We start from the raw sequence: 20,363 nt of genomic DNA on the forward strand, positions 1-20,363 counted from the left end.
ACTGATGGCAGTCTGTGAGTGGTCCAGGCTGGGAGCTACAGCAGCAAAACATTGTGAGGAACCCAGGGTTACAGAATAAGAGGTGACACAATCCCTTACTGATCTGCATTGCATCCCCAAACCCTAACAGAGGGTAAAGTTCAACTCTTTATAGGCTCCTCCTTAGGTTCAGGCTGATTCATACTTATTATGCCTGTCTGCCATGGTTAATGAATTGAAGCACTTTGACTTTGAGCCCTCAAGTCTTTCACCGACTCTGGGCTCCAAGATATTCTTATTCCACACTAATTAAAGAAAATACATCTTGCATTTGAGTTTGGGTAGGAGTCCAAAGAGAAGAGATGACTGTAGAGTTCTGAGGGACGAGTCCTCCCTCAGTTTGTTTAAACTCTTTTGAAGAGATATCCAAAGCAGGGTTTTGGAAGTGCTGCAAATGCAAACCTGACTGCTGTCAAGCACTTGTGAAGATTTCAAACTCATACCTTCCACACCCACACTTCCCCTTTAAAACATTAATGAGTATTTTATATTGATGGATTTCAGCCTTCAAAAGCAATTCTGCTACTTAATTCTCCGTGAATAACTACATGTATCCCACTGATTTTCTTGCCCTTTGAAGTTTGTCTGAAAAGATTAATTAGAGATCTCTCTTTGTCCACCTAGATTTAAAATATTTGCCATTTTGATAATTACACAGGTTTCTTTATGATTCCCACTAACAACCCACCCCTGTGCGCAGTGAAGAGGCATCCTCCACAATGCAAACAAATCCTGATCTGTGTGGCTTATTAACGTTTTTTTCATTTCCTTTATTCACAACACTTCCACTCCTTATGCTTGGTTTCAGTGAGATTTAGAATAAAACTTTTCAGAAGCGTGTGAATGATTTAGAAAAAACTAAGTCCCAATTTCAAAGCTGACTTAGGCACTTCGGCCCAGATACACAAAGGCACTTAGGTGCATAGAGCCAACTGAAATCAAAGGGAGATAGGTGCCTAAACATCTTTGTGAATCTGGGACTTGGGACTTTACGTCACAGTGAGGCTTAGGTTCCGACGTACCTATACAATTAACCTAAGTCAATTTGGAAAAATGGGACTTAGGCACTTTTGAAAATTTTATCCTAGACCAAAATAAGGCAGGCAGAGAAACTGGGTCATGGAAGAGAAGGACTGAGAGAGAAAGAAGGAGTTCTGAGAATCCCAGTTCTCAGAGGGAATGTACACATACCAAATGCCCCTATTAAACTGGGACAGTTCTTATTTCTATAGCAAAGTATTTACCAATTTTCCCCACTAAATCCCTCCCAAAAACTCTCTCTCCTACGCCAATGTATTTCAATAGCATTCGAGTAGAAGGCATGGACTATATCTGGCTGGAAAACAGTCTTTCCTTCCCACAAAAAAATGCACAAACTTTCATGGGAAAGACTGGAAAAAAAGTCTATTTTGGGAAAACTGAAATAGAATTTTTCAGTTTGGTCCCCAGGCTGCCCAACTCCCTGGGCAGTTGTGCAGCCCGGATACCAGTTGCCCTGTGAGCTAGGGAGTCAGGCAGCCCAGAGTGCTGGCTGCCCAGGAAATTGGAAGCCTGGAGAGCCATCTACCTGGAGAATTAGGGAGCTAGCTGCCTGACTCCCCAGGCAATCATTCTAACTCCCAAAGGGGCCCAAGCAACTTGCTAGGTGGGCTGCCACAGAGCCCAGGAGCCTGGCAGCTCCCAGGCCATGGCAGCCTGCCTGGTCTCCATCAAAAGTTTAATAAAAATTGACACATTTCTTCAGAACACTTTGATTTTGACAAACTAGCATTTTCCAACAACGAAATGTTGCATCCAAAAATTTCTAACCAGCTCTAGTGTGGACGCTTTCTCCTGAGTGTTCCTTTTAAACATCAGTGTGTCTGGGGAATGGGAAACAGTTTTCTATCTTCATCTATGAATCCTAGAGCTCATCTGCCTTAGAAAGTAAAGACAACCAAGTTAATTTACAACCAAACTACATGTAACCCCCAAAATGTAAATATTATATCTAATAAGGGTACATATGGATGAGTGGTGATAAGAGATTGATCCTTGTTTCCTGGCTGCAGTCACCTGACAGGAATGAAGATTACAAAAGGTAACCCCTCGTCATATAGCAAGGGTCAGTAGTTACTGCTACACTGCACATCTTGGGCCAGATCTTCAGCTGGTATAAATCCGTGTTGCTCCACTGAAATCAACAGAGTGACACCAATTTACACGAGCTGAGAATATGGCTTTACAAATCGACGTAACATTTTGTTCAAAGTTGGCTGATTTTCATATTGATTTCTGCACAGTATGAAAAGACTGCCTCCAAGGAGCAACTTTTTTCTGCCATTTTTCATGTAAACTACAAGGTTACCATAAATATAGCTCATTCTATTATTTTTTAGACAAAACTACTGGTCCAGATCCTATGCTGCTGGAAACTGGTGACTTCAGCAGCACTACATCAGTTCATATCAGCTGTGGTTTGGCCCCTTTATGATTCAGAAATGTTGACAAACACTGGAAATTCCCCACTGCTTATTAGAGTTTCTTGTTCTCTTGAGCTACATACTGAGAAGCCACATCAAGGGCAGACGAGTATATACAGGAGGAATGATGTGTCTATCTTTTTCTTCTAGGAGCCCATCAAGGTTGTTATTGGATCACTAGACTACTCCTGGATCATTAGCATCATCACATTATTTATTTGTCACAAAATCAATTCTGTTATTAGTGTTGCCTTTGTTTCCTTGTACTCCCCCATCAGTCTCTCTATATTCACTTGTTATCTTTTGTGTTCTGCTTAGATTGTAAGATCTTTGGGGAAGGGACAGTCTTTTTGTTATATTTGTACAGTGAGGTCTTGGTCCATGACAGCAAGAAGGCAGGGGTAGAGAGAAAATGAGATTCTTGAAAGACCACTCAGAACTCCAGAGTCTCGAGCCTACCCTGACTTTAAGCAACAATAGATGCCTTCCCCCCATCTGACCCCTGGCTCCTAGAAGCCTATGTAAACCCCAGGAAATTAGACAGTCCTTAAGTGAAACATACCTGGAGAGTAACTAATGCACTTTGCTAAGGGTTAAGCTGATAGAGAGGGTGACTTCATCTGGTTCAAATACTGTGTTTCCCTTGCAGGTGGGCAGCTTGGTTGCAAAGATTGGTTTGCTTTTTTCCAACCTTGTATCTGGATTAGGAACTAACGAACAATTCCTCATGTGACGTGCAAAACGATCCATTTGGTAGTACTAAAAGATCTAGTTTTAAGGTTTGCTGCTAAGTGCCATAGTTAAGAGCTCTCAGTTCCAGCACAGCTCATTACATTATGAGAAAGGTAATTCAGTGTTTTGTCTTTTGTTAAACCACTCCCATCCTGTTATTGAAGAGAGGGTCATTCTCAGATTGACTATCTACCATAAAAAAAGCTCTATGATGGCACAACAGTTAGTCAGCTGCAACCAATTTTAAAGGTGGCTAAAAACCACTACAGGATGTTTTGCTGGAACTAAATGCTAACTAAATTGGAAACAATGGAAAAGCAGGCAGTCTCACTTCTGGTAATGATTTAATTCAAAGAACACCCACGTAATCTAAGCACCATTCAGTCACATGGTTAACTGTTTACCTTTTAATTGCCTGTAATGATCAGGTAGCAGCAAGGTAATGAATTACACAGTAGTTTCACATATCACAGAGTGCTTATGCTTGCTACTTTTGCACCTAAGCAGCTAAGGGCAAGAATATACAATTAGAACTGCATAAGAGTTAACCCTACATACTCACCACAGAACAAAACATTACTTACACAGAATAATATATCTAATATATCACATCTATGCCCTTTACTGATCACCATATAAGTGCAGTGGAGCTTTCTCTAGAAAAAATAAAACAAAATAAAATAAAATGATAATTCAACAATACAGCTTCTTTCTGAATAAAATCATCATGCCCACAGCCAGCTCTAGTTGGTTGGGCTGGATGCTGGGCACATGCAGAGGGGGCAAAAAGGGGAACATAAGAACAGCCATACTGGGTGAGACCAATAATCCATCTAGCCCAGTATCCCGTCTTCTGACAGTGGCCAGTGCCAGAACCAACTTCAAAGGGAATGAGCAGAACATGGCAATCAAGTGATCCATCCCCTGGCGTCCAGTCCCAGCATCTGGCAGTCAGAGGCCTAAGGACACCCAGAGCACGGGGTTGTTGGCTAATAGCCATTGGTGGACCTATCCTCCATGAGCTTATCTAGTTCTTTTTGTAATTCAGTTATAGTTTTGGCTTTCACAACATCCCCTGGCAATGAGTTCCCCAGGCTGACGCTTCACTATGTGAAAAAGTACTTCCTTTTGTTTGAAACCTGGTGCCTATTAATTTCATTGGGTGATCCTGGTTCTTGTGCCATGTGAAAGGTAAATAACACTTCCTGATTCTCTGTCTCCACACCAGTCATGATTTCACAGACCTCTCCCTCCAGGCTTGTTGAGCCATTCAACAGAGGCTACTTCTACCAGACTACTGACTGGCCTCCATTCACACCCCTTATGTGCTCCCATTGTGGGACAGTGGACAGGAGACTCCAAACAGTGGTGGAACCTTTGTCTTCAAGCGTTACCTGTTCCATGCCAGTGGTCTCCCTGCCTGGCAAGATGGGGGTAGGAAAGGCATGGGACAGATGATAGATAGGCAGATAGGATCTGCACTCCCTTCGCAACCCTTTCTCCCTCAAATCCTGTCCCTATGGAATGCACATAGAGTTTTATCCCTGCTATAAAATTCTATAGGGTAGTTCAAGAGACCTAGAGAGAGAATTTCATTCTTAACTAAATGCCACACAATTTTAGAGACATTTGCAGAGAACCCTACAGATTTCTATAAGAGCCTGTTGGTTTCTTTCCTCTGAAACTCTGTAGGATTTTCCCCATAAGTTTGCCACTCTCAGTGCAGTGCAGGCAAACTACACAAATTCCACAGCTGGGGGACAACCCCTTTCCTGGCTAGGAAAGCTGGAGACATCTAACCATAACTGCACCTCACTCCGCCATGCAAACAATTTGGGACTCTCATTTTATACACTGTAGATGGACTTTCATTATATCCAAGTTCACTATTTACAACTGGGTTCCACTGTAATTACCTTATGTCACTCCTGACTCTGTGAGGCTTCAGCAGTTACAGGCATTACTGAAAAAGGCTTTTCAACCACCGCAACTAACTGCAGCCTTCGCGTTCAGCTCTCATTCCATGCAAGCGGGAGCTGTGCAGAGAGCCTCCGCCAGGCCCTGACCCACTTTTACAGACATGCTCAAAGAAAAGGAGAGAAAGAAAATAGACAGCGATCTGAGAAAGAGCCATCTGCAGAGAAGCACAGCTTTCAGTCAGCCTGCATTTGACACACCATCACACGCTCAGCAGCTTTCCTCTCTGCATCTCCCCTTACGGCCTATGGCGTATGTGGGAGGAAGGGGGAGATGGGAATAGAAGAGGAAAAGAACAGCACAGAAGGGAGAGGGAACAGCAAGGGAGAGAATCAGAGAAGGAAGGAGATAAGGGGAGGATAAGGAAGAGACAATGGCAGGAGGTGAGTGGGGTGGAGGATGCCCAACATTGGCTCCCAGAGCTCAAAGCTCAGTGCAGTAATGTCATGCGTTTTAGAATCAGTAATATTTCATAGATTCACAGACAGAAGGGATCTCTGTGATCAGCTAGTCTGACCTCCTGCATCACACAGGCTACAAAACTTCCCTGATTTAATTCCTATTTGAAATAGAGCATCTCTTTTAGGAAAAAAAATCCAACCTTGATTTAAAAACATAATGTTACCCATTATACACAGCAGCAACGGGAGATTGATAGGTATTAGGAGAAAAAAATGGTGAGCTGAGGTGAGCTGCCCCCCAGAAAAAGCTTGCTGCTGAAAGTTATCTTGTTTCATGCTAAACTGAAAAGTACTAAGCAGTGTGCTGCCTTGTTGCCCCTACCGTGTAAGGTCAGTGTCTGTTCAAGGAGATGTAAGAACTCTTTCTGCACGCAGTTGGGGCTGAAAGCAGATCTCACTGGAAATCTCTGGGTTTTCTCTCAGAAATTCTAGGCGCATTTGAATTATACAATGTTAATATTAAAAACCTACAAACAGCATGAGCCTGCATTTTCACTGCTGCAAATGTGGTTGTTGTTATTATTCATGTCAGGTGTCATGTGAATGGGGTTGCCCTAGAATGGGATGTACTTTGGTGCAATGGACTGTAAATACTGACCTCAGCAAGGATTTCAATCAATCTGTCTGTTCACCTCAAAAGAATTCAACAGTCGAGAGTCCCCTCTGGGTTACAGCATTACTATCCCCTCCCCAACGCTACAAAAGAATCTCACACTTTGCTGGCATCTCATTCATTCTTCAAACCATAACCTTTCCGTGTGATATGACCTTGGTTAGATCAGGGTTTTTCAGTGCCCCAAGTGCCTATACTATTTCTGATGCCAGTTTTGGAACACAGACCAAAATGCGACTACACAAGAAATTTCTACAGACACATTTGTACCAACTGACTCAACTGGTCAAAAAACAATTTAGTTAAACTGGAGCAAAGCCCTTGAGCAGACACTCTTATTGCAGTTTCTGAATGGTTTATATAGCATAAGCTGCTTTTTTACCTATTTTGCACATATCTACTACACACATACTTGCACTGGTTTAATTAAATCAGTTTAGTTAAACTGGTGCAAACTCCTGCACGGACACTCTTATTTTGGTTTAAGTGTGGCTTGTTTTTGGTTCAGATTAAACCCGTTCTAATGGACTTTAGCCAATCCGAAATAAACCACTTTTATGATGTCCACACAGTCTTTTGCCCTGGTTTAACTAAATCAGACCAATACAACTGTCTGTGTAGGTAAGCACATAAGCTAAATTGATATAAGATACTCTTCAAGGTATGTAAGAAGTGTCTCCATAAGAGGAGCCTACACTGATTTAAACTGGTTTCTAAACCAGCTTCATTAAATAGAAGCTACTTTTTCATGTAAACAAGGCCCAAGTCCAATTCCCTTGAAGTAGTCACTAGGCCATACTGCTCTTCTTGCATTAAAAGAATGGGAAATATGCAGAGTTAAAATATTATGGCACAACATACTTGAAGCAGGTGCATGTGAGTCATCTGCTCGCAGAACAAAGAGCAGAGGACAATCTGTATTACTTTTTCTCTTTCTGTCCTGGTTAAGGCGAAGAACAAAGAAAACTGACTGTGTTTTGGTATGTGCTGCTTGCTAATTTTCAGTGAATATCCAATTAAAAAACAGAAAATACACCTAACCATGTTGGGGGCGAATTTCATTGGCCTGGGTTTATTGGCAGAGTCCACATCAGTAAAACAGGCTTGGTTCTCTTAGAGTTTGTCACAGCAATTTTGGCTCAGGTTGAATTACCTCTGAGAAATAATCTGGGTTTTTTCATTAAAGCTTGTAGAATGGCTTATAGTAACCACAGCTGTTTCCCCACCCCAGTGCCTGGGAACATAGCACTAAACTCAGCTGCGGCAACTCCTGAAACAAGAAATTCTTCTTCTCAAAGCCTTGTGAAAACAGAGCTAAATATATACTGAGGGGAAAATGCCTCTGATGTGATTTCCCTCCTTCAATATAAAACTACAACTTGCAAGCGGAAAATTGCTAGCCACCCACTATCATTAAGTCACATCCTCAACAGCTCTAGGGCCTGATCCTGATCTCATTTACACCAGTGTCATTCCATTAACTTCATTGGAATTACTCCCAATTTATATAAGTGTAACTGAAAGCAGAACTTGGCTCGAGATGTGACAGTAATTTTAAGGGAGGACAGCCTATGGATAGGGCAGTGCATGGGGATTCTGGAGACCTGATTCTATCCCTAAATCTGCCCTTGGCCTGCTTGATGATCTTGGGCGAGCCACTTCACCTCTCTGTGCATCAGTTTTCCCATCTGTAAAATGGGGATAATGACACTGAACTCCCTTTGTAAAGTGCTTTGAGATCTACTGATGAAAAAGGCTGTATAAGAGCTAGGTATTATTATTTAAGTTACATTTATGCTTCCCAGAGGTTGAGGCCATTGGATGACAGTCCAGCCCTGAGGCACAACTTAGAGCACCATCTGTGTTACTCTAAGTTGTGCTCTTAGTACTGTCAGATCAATTTTTCTTGCACTCTCTGTCTAAATCATAGCTTTTCCTTTTGCATTTATACATGCAGCACTCCTGGCCTGAACTGTGAAGGATCGGGGTCATATAATAAGCTGTAAATGTAACAATGCCAGTATCACAAGGTCACGTCTAATTCTGTGTGAAAAAAATTCTCAGCCCTGGAAATCTAGCAAGTTAATATAGAAAAATTATAGCGTTAATGAATAAAGCAAAAACAAAGAGAAACAATACATTCTGCAGGGAGAAAAAGTCACATTTCTCTTTGAAAAAATTCTCTCTCTGCAAAGACCCAAACAATTGCATGGCAACACATGATCCATCACAGGGCACGAAACAGTGCCATATCTACTGTGTGTGATACATCTGTATTTGCTAATAGAGACAATAAAACATTACACTGGCCACAGTTCACAAGTGCACAGGTTCTTACATACAAAGTTTTTTGAAGTGGAAATTTAAGGGCATAGTCTCAAGCTCATGTAAATCAATTGAAGTCACTAGAGTTGGAGTCAGTTGGAGTGATGCCAATTTAAACCTGCTTAGGGATCTGACTGTGATTGCTATCCATATAAGAACTATCACTGCCATTTTTATCTATGGGGCTGAAAGCCCAGAAAAACAACACAGACAGCAACAGACAGAGGTCTCCATTGTGGGGAAGCAGGAGAGGAGCTGATTTCCCAAAAGGCAGGGAAAAGGTACACTTTAAGAAATGCTGTTTTATATTTAGGCTCTGTGGTGTATTTCTATGTACCCATTTCTCATATCCTTAAACACCAGAGGTTCCCTATTTCAAAAACCACCAAAAAAGAGTTACAAACATCTTGGTACCCCAAACCACCTGCCACCTTGACCTGCTTATAACCTGCCTGTCTCCCGTGCTGCAATCTCAAAGGCTCAGCAAGGCTACCCCTGACAAAAGACTGCCAAGCTATAAACCTCAAGGCCATAATATATTGGCCCCAGCTGATACTCCCTTCAGTGTTAGAAAAGCTTGAGTTCCAAAGAACAGTCCCTGCCGTGCTCAGGAGAGTGCAGGTCATTTTGTTCTCTAACTGCTACATTGTCACTGGTTTGCTGTGTTGCTAGCCAGATGGGGAAACTACATTCTTTGTATTTGATTACAGCCTTTGAAATGCCCTTTGCACCCATTTGAAATGAGATGGGATATATAGAGAACATTTAGACACATTACAGAGACAAGAAATAAGTTCCACTGGGCAGATGTATTTATTTATTTTGTCTGCTTTCACACAAAGATGCCCGACCCAAGAGTTCAAATGAAGCTCAGAGAAGCCACACATGACACCACACAGTTTTCTTTTTCCATTAGGACCTGCTGTGTAAAAAGACTTCATCCCCCAATGTGAGAGATATCGTACCTTGTATTATATATCTTTTTAAATAGTTTGTGCTGCCCGGAGAGGGTTTTTTTAACCCTCTTGTGGCAAACTCAGGACACTTAGCTACCAAGAGAGGGGTAATAATTAGTCCCAGAAGGCTTAACCATGGAGCAATAAGGTTCAGCTGGAACAGGGGTTACCAGGGAGGTAATTAGTTTCAGCTGGCCCCAATGGCTGGAGACCTTTTTAAACCCTCCCTGGCAGGGAAGCAGGGGGGAGGAGAGAAGTAGAGTAGCTGTTAGTGAGTAGAGGCAGCTGAATGCTGAAACTTCTTGCAAGGCAGGTTGCACTCTCCCCAGAAGGAGAGGAAAACAGAACAAGGGCCTGACTGAGAAGGGATCAGCCAGACCCTGTGTGACTGTGAAGGGCTTTTGCTTTGCCCAAGCCTGTGTCTCCAAGGCTGAGAAGGACTGAGCTAGGAGAGGAGAGATGAGACAGGTACTTTGCCACACTCTGTATGGACTCCACATTATCCTTATGTCAAATGAGAGATGTACAGCTAAATATTCTCTTACCCCTCTTTGCAGACTCTTTCAGGGCTAAACTAGGACATTTAGCGATAAGATGTTCCAGTCACAGTGGCAAACAAAGGGCCTCTGTATCACATGTTTTTCAAAATAAGCTGGTTTTTTTTTCAGTCCTGTATAAATATCTTCTGGGAATCACGCAGTGACCATTTTGTCTCTCTAGTGTTTTGTGAGTTTTTCTTCCTGAATCTCTGTGCTTTTCACCTCCATCTTCCTGCTTCTTTTCTGACTCATTCTCCTGCTTTCTAATTCCACACAAAGAGCCAGAGAGTGCAGGCTGAGTGTGTCTGTATGTGTGTGCATGCGAAGGAGCCTCACGTTCCTCTTTGCACTCCCCTGATCCTGATGCTGCTCTTGCAGGCCCAAGTCCAGCTAGAGCTATCTAAGGGCTGCTTTAATTTATGTTGTCTATACATGGCTAGGGGGGCTAACACTGCAGTTAAGGATCAGTGCAGCGCAACTGGCCGCACTTTCTCCTGCCATGCTGGAAGCAGAAAAGTTGAATGTTGTAAGAGCCTCTGAATGAGTAGCTTAATAGGGCAAGATTTCACTATCTATATCAAGTCTTTCTTGGCCATCAGATAATATGGGGGTGATCTTTCCAGGGTTAGTTAAAGTTGTTGTAGGACCAGATGAGGTTGATGGTGAGGTGCATACATGCACTGGCTCTAGGAATGTTTTCTGATCCTTAAATGTTAGCTTCAGTTCTGCTGTTTGCTACTGGTTTGTGATGGCACCCTACAATCTTATTCCAAAAGTGAACATACTTCTTTCCATGTTTCTGTGGGCACATTTTCAAAGTGGTGACAGATGGGATATGAGATTTTGTCATGTGGCACCAATAGAATGAGTCACTTGGATAGCTGACCTTTTATAATCCCTTGATACACTTTGTTTCTCTTCAGATAATCTAGCTGCTCCAGTTTGTCTCAACTCTCAAATTCAGAATCCTGAATTACATTTTCATTAATTTCTTCTCCTCTTCCTGGTCCCTAGTTTCATATCTCCGATGCCGTACTCACAGAGAAATGGTGGTGTCTACACATGTTTGTGAAGGGCAGGGATGTGGCAGGTTGGATTGTGAGATTTTCAGTCCCAATTCATATACCATTATATGTCAGTTTATGCCAGTGAATTGATGCTGAAACTGTATCACAGGCTGGGGTGCACTCCTTGGAATGAGGCTGCTGGGTGGGCTGAAGATAAATGCAGCCCATGGCTCAGAGATTGGAAGACCTGGTGAAAGAAAAAAGTTAACCCTCTAGGAGGAAATGCAGGGACCAACTTCATTCCAGGCCTTCTCACTGAGAAATGCTCCAAAGGGACTATTTTCTCCTTTGTGGTGAGTCCTCTGTGTTGGCAGCAATACATCAAGGCACTTAAGCATGAACTGAACTTTAAACATGCAAGTAGTCCCACTGAAGTCAGTGAGATTACTCATGTGGTCAAAGTTAAGCATGTGTTTACGTGCTTTGCTAGATAGAGGCCTGTATGTTGAATAGGGGTCAAAGTGTCTCATGACTTCCCATTCTTCTTTATAAGCCTACATTCCCCCTCCATGGAGCAAAAGTCCTCTGTTACTTTGCCTTCCTCTGGCCAGATGGGCTCCACCTACCAGTGAAGAAAGGTACATGACCAGTACCAAGTTTACTCCACACCACAAACAAATCCCATTGCCTCCATAGTGCACCTAGTCTTTGATCCAACCAGATGTAATGGACTGGTACATGTCTGTATCAAATTATGGCCTTCCATTGACACTGGAACTGCCATCTTGAAGAATGTGACCCACACTTTCAGGTTGTAACTAGCTGCTTAGAGCTATCAAGGACAAACCCAGGGCAGCTTAGTGTAATGGAGGTCTACCCCCTGTACCAAGGTTTTGCTAGAGAGAAGAGCCGGCCGGAGGGAATTGATTTTCCCAGTTTGAACTCTAGATGGCTGGAACTTCTCAGCTAACCACAGGACTAGAGTCTGCAGTTCATTAGCTGGTCACCTGACAGAGGGAACAGAAACGTTATGTAAAAGCAGGATCTGCCCTGATCTATCTTTCCCCGCATATCTGATCACTGACAGAAAACTGAAGGACTGCAGGAGTGGGTCCAAGGGCTCAGATATCTGAGCACAGATTCAAAGGGGAGAGCATACAGGCTTTTCTGTGTTTCCTAAAGATCTGTAAGAATGTATCTTAGGACATGTCCGCACAGGGATAAAAAACCTGCAGCTGGCCCAAGTCAGCTGACTTGGGCTCGCAGGGCTTGGGCTCTGGAGCTGAAAAACTGCTGTCCATGCTCAGGCTGGAGCCCACACTCTGGGACCCTCCCACTTCACAGGGTCCTAGATCCAGGCTCCAGTCCAAGCCTGGAAGCCCCATGAACCGGAGTCAGCTGGCATGGGCCAGCCACAGGTTTTTCTCTGCTGTGAATATGTCTACACTACCCACCGGATTGGCAGGCAGCAATCAATCCAGTAGGAATTGATTTATCACGTCTAGTCTAGATGCGATAAAATCGACCCCCAAGCATTCTCCCATCGACTCCTGTACTCTAGTGTCACAAGAGGCGCAGGTAGAGTCGATGGGGGAGTGGCAGCAGTCAACTCACCGCGGTGAAGACACCACGGTAAGTGGATCTAAGTACGTCGACTTCAGTTACGTTATTCATGTGGCTGAAGTTGCATAACTTACATCGATCCCCCACCCAGTGTAGACCAGGGCTGTGTAGACATACCCTTAGAGGCCCAGATCTAGAAACTGATTTGATGCTGCCTAGTCCCAGCTGGCTTGGAAGCATAAAGGTTGAGTCCAATTAGAATAGACTTGTGATCCATGAGGGTGACTCAGACAGGTCTGTAACACTCTCCATCATTCTGGGAAGTCTGAGCATAAAACTTTACCGTGAATTGTAATCTTACATGACAACCAGACAGTTGCATTGTTATCTGTGCCCCACCTCTACCCACAACAGGATTTAATCTTACTCAACAAGCTTAAAACACTGCATTTGCTACCTCTAAATGTACAAAAATTAGCTTTTGTTTACTCTGATGTTTGGGTTTGGGAAACAGACCTCCTTCTGAATTGACTATGAGCTTTTATAAATGTAAACAGAGAAACTGACTCATTTCCTGATACTCTTGGACACTGTAAGTCTTTGGTTTGGTTTCACCTAGACTTTAAACCGCAAAGCCAGGCAACTACTGGCAAACAACAATTTTTGTCACTAGCTTCCTGCTGTATGGTAATAAGTGGGAGATTTATATGAATAAACATCCAGGGATGAATACATCCCCATGTAATTATTGGAGTTGCAGAGGGGATAAATTTGGCCTGTAAATAAAAAAAAACAGTACTTGTTATCCTGTTAATGTTTCCTGCTGGTGGACAAGGGAGGGGTGCAATAAACTTCCCTGCAGCACTATTCCTGGCAGATCATTCCATCACCTCCTCTGAACTGTCTAAAATACGATGTTATCCAGCTCCTATTGCAGTCAATGGAAGTCTTGCCATTGACTTCAAGGGGAGCAGGATCCTAGCAGTGGCTAATATTTGATTCTTAAAGGGGAAGGTGAAAAAACTGAAAACCAGTGTTTAACATAGTCTGAAAAAAGTAAGGGGAGTTTCATAATCTGGGAGTACCAGCTCTGGTAAGAGTGCTTAAAGTGTGCTCTCAGTGATGCAGCTTAATTTGTATTTTTTGCCAGGTCTGCGACCTCCCTGACTTTAAGCCCTGTTGATATAATGTACCTAGACAATGGTGCAATATGGTCCTGAGGAAAAATATCTGTTCTTGGTCCAGCAGAGGTCTTGATGCATTACCTGTAACAGAGTAATATATGTATATGGAGATATATGTATCTCATAGAACTGGAAGGGACCTTGAAAGATCATTGAGTCCAGTCCCCTGCCTTCACAGCAGGACCAAGTACTGTCCATGACAGATTTTTTGTTGTTGTTGTTTTTTGCTCCAGATCCCTAAATGGCCCCCTCAAGGACTGAACTCACAATCCTGGGTTTAGCAGACCAATGCTCAAGTCACTGAGCTATCCCTCCCCACATTAGTTATTAATTTATGCAACCCTTAAAATACAATCAGCCATAGTATTTGATTCAATGACCGCAAACAGAAGTGAAAAAGTATTTCCTTTCGTTTGTTCTAAATTCATCTGTATATAAAAATTTACTAACCACAACATCTCAATTGCCCCAGTTTTTAAGAAGTGCCACCTTTCCCTCTTAACACACGCATCCTGTTGTGATTTTTTTTCTTTCATCAAATGTTCACAAACATTACTTCCAACATACACATTAAATCACTGGAGATATCCTATCTCCTAGAACTGGAAGGGACCTTGAAAGGTCATCAAGTCCAGCCCCTTGCCTTCACTAGCAGGACCAAGTACTGATTTTGCCCCAGATCCCTAAGTGGCCCCTCAAGGATTGAGCTCACAACCCTGGGTTTAGCAGGCCAATGCTCAAACCACTGGGCTATCCCTCCCCCACTGAGTGAGCCCTCATTCTTTGAATATTTTTCAAACTAGGTGCTGCTTTTCTTTCTGAATATCTTATTTTTCTTCTGACAGTTTCCCTGGTTTCATTTATTTGTATTATGGCTGTCGATTAATTGCAGTTAACTCAAGCAATTAACTCAAAAAAATTAATTGCAATTAAAAAAAGGATTAATCGCAGTTTTAAACACATCATTAAACAGAATATCAATTTAAATGTATTAAATATTTTTTGATATCTTTCTACATTTTCAAATATATTGATTTCAGTTACAACACAGAATACAAAGTATACAGTGCTCACTTAATATTATTTTTATTACAAATATTTGCACTGTAAAAATGATAAAAGAAACAGTATTTTTCAATTTACCTCATATGAGTATTGCAGTGCAATCTCTTTATTGTTAAACTGCAACATACAAATGTAGATTTTTGTTACACAACTGCACTCAAAAACAAAACCATGCAAAACTTTAGAGCTTGCAACTCCACTCAGTCCTACTTCTTTTTCAGCCAAGTGTTCTTAAAAGTCATCATCCGAGATTGCTATAACATGAAATATATGGCAGAATGCGGGTATAATAGAGCCAGAGATATACAAATCTCTCTGTCAGGGTTCTCTCCCCACTCTGAACTCTGGCGTACAGATGTGGGGACTGCATGAAAGACCCCCTAAGCTTATTTCTACCAGCTTAAGTTAAAAACTTCCCCAAGGCACAAATCCTTTCCTTGTCCTTGGACAGTACTGCTGCCACCACCAAGTGATGTAGACAAAGATTCGGAAAATTATTACTTGGAGTTCCTATATCCCCAAAATATCCTCCCAAACCCGTTCACCCCCTTTCCTAGGGAGGCTTGAGAATAATATACTAACCAATAGGTAACAAAATGAGCACAGACCAAACCCTTTGATTTTTAGGACACTAAAAATCAATGAGATTCTTAAAAGAAGACCTTTATTATAAAGAAAAAAGTAAAAGAATCACCTCTGTAAAATCAGGATGGAAGGTAACTTTGCAGGGTGATAAAAAGATTTAAAAACACAGAGGATTCCCCTCTAGGCTCAACTTCAAAGTTACAAAAACAAGAATAAACCTCCCTCTCAGCATAGGGAAAATTCATAGGCTAAAACCAAAGATAATCTAATGCATTTCCTTGCCTTTACTTACAATTTCTGTAATTTTAGATATATCATTTCAAAGTATCTCTTCAAGAGACGGGTTACCTGCTTGGTCTCTCTCTCTCTCTCTATCTCTATCCAGAAGGAACAAAGAGAGCACAAACAAATCCCCCCCCACCCCAGATTTGAAAGTATCTCCTTTTCCCATTGGTCCTTCTGGTCAGGTGCCAACTAGGTTAATTGAACTGATTAACCCCTTACAGATAAAATGATTCTGTACCTCTGACTAGGAGGGATTTTATGTGGATGCATACGCACAGATTGTTACCCTTCCCTTTATATTTATGACACTCTCCCAGTCACAAATTTAATTAACATATTCTTTTTTTAACAAGTATTATCAGCATGGAAGCATGTCCTCTGCAATGGTGGCCAAAGCATGAAGGGGCCTACGGATGTTTAGCATATCTGGCACGTAAATATCTTGCAATGCCGGCTACTACAGTGCCATGTGTCGTCATATAATTCCCAATTCTGGACCTTAGCGTCCAAAATGTTGGTATTAGCATGAAATTCCCTAAGCTTAATTACCAGCTTAGATTTGCTAGGCTGCCACCAATCAGGACTTATTTAGAGCGCCTGATAAACTCTGGTCTCCCCTAACCCTTCCCTGGGGACCCCCAAGACTCAGATTCCCTGAGTCTCACAACAAAGGGGAATAAACCATTTCCCTTCCCCCCTCCTTTCTTCCTCCCAGCTTTTTCCCGCCCTGGGAACACTAGGAGATCGCCTGATTCAACTCCTTGAATCACCACTCCCCCCTCCCTTCTTCCCCGGACAGAGAAACACTGATAAACGCTGAGAGCAGGTTTCCCTTCCCTCCTCCCCGTTCCTTTCTCCCACCAATTCCCTGGTGAGTGCAGACTCCCTTCTCTGGAGTTTTACAAAAGATAACCAGACAAATCAATTAGATTCTAAAAAAGAGGAAACTTTAATAAAAGAAGAAAAACATAAAACTTGTCTCTGCACTTAGATGGTAAAAAGTTACAGGGTCTTTCAACTGATAAACAATAGAAAGAAACTTTCTCCAGCAGAAACACAATTTAAGCTACTTCCAGCAAGTACACATATGCAAATGAAAAAGAAAACAAATTAAAAAACTAGGACCGCCTTTTCTACTTACAATTCTGAACAGATAAGAGACTATAGCAGGGAGATTGGCAGAAACCTGGTTACACCTCTACCCCCGTCCAGGACTCGGAGAGAACAAAGCCAAACCCAAAACCCACAAACAAAGGCTTCCCTCCCCGAGAGATCTGAAAGTAGCTTGTCTTCTGATTGGTCCTCTGGTCAGGTGTTTGAGGTCCCTGATTGTTAACCCTTTACAGGTAAGAGAGACATTAACCCTTAACTATCTGTTTATGACACCATGCGAAAACCTGTTTGCACTTTCAGGTGACATTGTGAACAAGAAGCAGGCAGCATTATCTTCTGCAAACATAAACAAACTTGTTTGTCTGAGCAATTGGCTGAACAAGAAATAGGACTTGGTGGACGTGTAGGCTCTAAAGTTTTACATTGTTTTACTTTTGAATGCAGGTTTTTTTTGTACAATTCTACATTTATAAATTCAACTTTCTTGATAAAGAGATTGCACTACAGTACTTGTATTAGGTGAACTGAAAAATACAATTTCTTTTGTTTTTTACAGTGCAAATATTTGTAAATAACTATAAAGTGAGCACTGTACACTTTGTATTCTGTGTTATAATTTAAATCAATATATTTGAAAATGTAGAAAAACATCCAAAATATTTAAATGGCATTCTATTATTAATTGCACAATTAATCATATGATTAATTTTTAATCACTTGACAGCCCTAATTTGTATCTATGTAATTTTCTCCTTATCCCTAATTTCTGGACCAAGGGCTTGATAAATATTTAAAGAAGACACCAAAACCTAGAATCTTACATCTGTGAATAGCAAGCAATTTTGACAGAATTTGTTGACATGATCAAAACTGTACTAAGCATTATGATGAAACTATCAATCTCCAGAAATACTAGTGCATCAGCCCATAGCACCTCTTGAAAGTTGTGTTACTGACACAAATATGAACCTGATACCAAAACTTTATGCATTTAGACTCAATTTTCAAAAGTGGTCTCTACTTTTGGGTCCCTTAATTTTTGCTTTGCACAGTTTGAATCTCCATGAACTCCACTTTCAGCAGTGTTGAGAACTACAGTTCCATGGCTTCACCTAGATTAGTGGATGCGCAGCGCCTCTAAAATGCAGGGTCAAGAAGTCTCAAACTGGGCACCCAAAAATCAGTGGCCACTTTTGAAAATCTTGTTAACATAGCATAGAAAGAGATTTTTCAGATATAACCCAAATTCCTTACCTGGAGTATTAGCAGCATCTGAATAATTGAAGGTGGAACCCTGGCTCTGGAACGCGACAGGGCATCTTCTAATTTAATATTGAGGGTTATAATGTTCCGAAAGTGCAGGAGAGCCAGCTGACGAACTGAGGGCTCCTTCCCCTATGAACAGAATCACCACAATAAGGATGATGAGCCAGTTAAAAATAATTGTCAAAATCCCAAGTATAAGTGTTTTTCTTAAATCTTTACTAGTAGTAGCAATGATCAATTCAATGAAAATATTTGGGATGGTCAAAACAAACCAATCTGTAGATCCATAATCTTTGTGTGGACTCATACGATACTTTTGTATGACTTGTCTATCATTGCCATGGACAGGATTATTTAGTCTGTAATCCACAAATCAGTACAAGACCTGGTGTCAGAGGGTGATACTGTCCCTTTAAGAGGGAGCAGGGCCAGTGTGCTACAGCCTTATCAGCACACTCCAGTTTGGTCAATTAATTGGGTTTACAAGAGGGTACTTCTTGATATTAGGGGAGGAGAGACCTGGTGAGTCAGGGCCTGGGTCAGTCAGAGGAATGATAGGAGTTGAGAGCTGCCAGAGCCAGGAGACTTGATGTGGTGCCTGGGAGAAAGCTGAAGGCAGGAGAGCAGCAAGACGGGTTTGCTGACTGGTGTCCTCAAACCAGAGCACCAGGGCTGGAGAGCACTGAAGGTCAAAGAGCAGCAGAGGCAGTTGCCTGCTGGCTCTAACCCAGACTTCCAGAGCCGAGGGCCAAAGAAGGCTAATGGCAGAGAAGCTACAGAGGCGCTTACCTGCTGACTTCTCCAAAGCCAGAGAGCTGGACCCAGAGTAACAGTGAGGGGGCAGGGGGAATGAGGGATGCTCCCAGGAGAGAGGCTGTGGGGATTCCCTCAGGGAAGAGCTGGGTTGCACTTCAACTGGAAGGGCTGGGGTGACTGTCCAGGGTCAGAGGGAAGGAGGAGGACTGTCAGAGAATCAAGGTGTGGCCAAAGGACAGTGGGGGAAACTGAGGCAAAAGTTGTTGCAGCAAGACATCCGGCCAGGAAGAAGTGTTAGTGGTAACTTTGCCACATCTGGATACGCATGTAATCAGGGATCTTTCCTGAATTTACACCCTGTAAGAATGGTTTGGAACCCTAAATATAGTAGTATAAAGTTTTAAGAGTATTTTAACAAGGGCAATGTTTGAATTTCTGTTTATTTTCCCCCATTTGGGAATGCACACTTTGTCTAGGTTTGGGACTTCCCAGCCCTGCCCAGCGGTGGCTCCCCCTCTCTTTAAAATTCAGGGAACCCTCAGTACAGTGGAAGAGCTAATGGAGAGGGGGCGACCAGCCCCCTAGTGGCCTTTAGGTTTTTGTGTGGCACCTTTTCAAGCCAATAGGTATAATTGCAGGTGAGTACCACCAAAGGCCCTTTGGCCCCCTCGTTCCGCCACTGCTCAAAACCTGCCTGTGCTACTGTCTTAGCGTACAGAGCTGATACTTCACATCATGATTTCATGCAACTACTTTTTCTCCAGGGAAGATCGCATCTCACTAAAGACAGCTCCTGCCCAAAGATCGTGTTTCTAGCAGCAATAGCAGCCTCTGTCTTTGTCTGTACTAAGGATTAGCCCCCATTTCCTTGTCTACACTAGGGTTTGCACTAGTGTAGTTAGTTCAATTGGTGACATAAGGGCTCATCCCTAGGACATACTAGTACTCAGATACAGATTCAGATTCCTCTGAAAATCCCAGTCACAAATCCCATAGAAAGAGAATGGGACTTGTGTTCCTAACTCTCCTAGGGGCAGATTTTCAAAAAAAGTTAGGCACCTAAAGATGTAAGTAGGTGCCTAGTGGGATTAGCAAAAGCACCAAAGTGAGTTTGGTGCTTAACTTCCATTGATTTAAGAGGGATATAGGCAACTAATTTACTTAGCAGCTTTTGAAAATCCCACTAGGTGTCAAAATACTTCTGAAAATTCCACCGAATATTCTGATTTGTTGGTGATTGTACTGGTTTAAATGGCTACACATGGCACAAGTCAGTGGACAATGTGGCCCTGTATACTTTACATGCTTTAAGAATTTTTTCAGCTGTTTCCTTTACTTGCAGAAACCACACATTTATAAAGTTTCAACTTTTCCATAGAACTAGGATTTTGTGCCTGCAAGTGCAAATGATCATACTGACAGCATTTAGTTACCC

The 20,363-nt window shown here is 42.2% G+C and overlaps 1 protein-coding gene across 4 annotated transcripts in view; it reads right to left on the reverse strand.

The window, feature by feature from the left end:
- PRR5 (proline rich 5) overlaps window positions 1-20,363 on the reverse strand; it is a 143,899-nt gene that overhangs the window by 26,142 nt on the left and 97,394 nt on the right. For all 4 annotated transcript variants that reach the window (XM_030539852.1, XM_030539860.1, XM_030539875.1 and 1 more), the window contains one exon: window positions 18,161-18,301. In XM_030539852.1, coding sequence (XP_030395712.1) covers window positions 18,161-18,301 — 141 coding nt within the window. The remainder of the gene's footprint in view (window positions 1-18,160; window positions 18,302-20,363) is intronic.

The sequence above is a fragment of the Gopherus evgoodei genome, chromosome 1, assembly GCF_007399415.2.
Source record: "Gopherus evgoodei ecotype Sinaloan lineage chromosome 1, rGopEvg1_v1.p, whole genome shotgun sequence".
In the NCBI taxonomy this organism is placed as follows: Eukaryota; Metazoa; Chordata; order Testudines; family Testudinidae; genus Gopherus; species Gopherus evgoodei.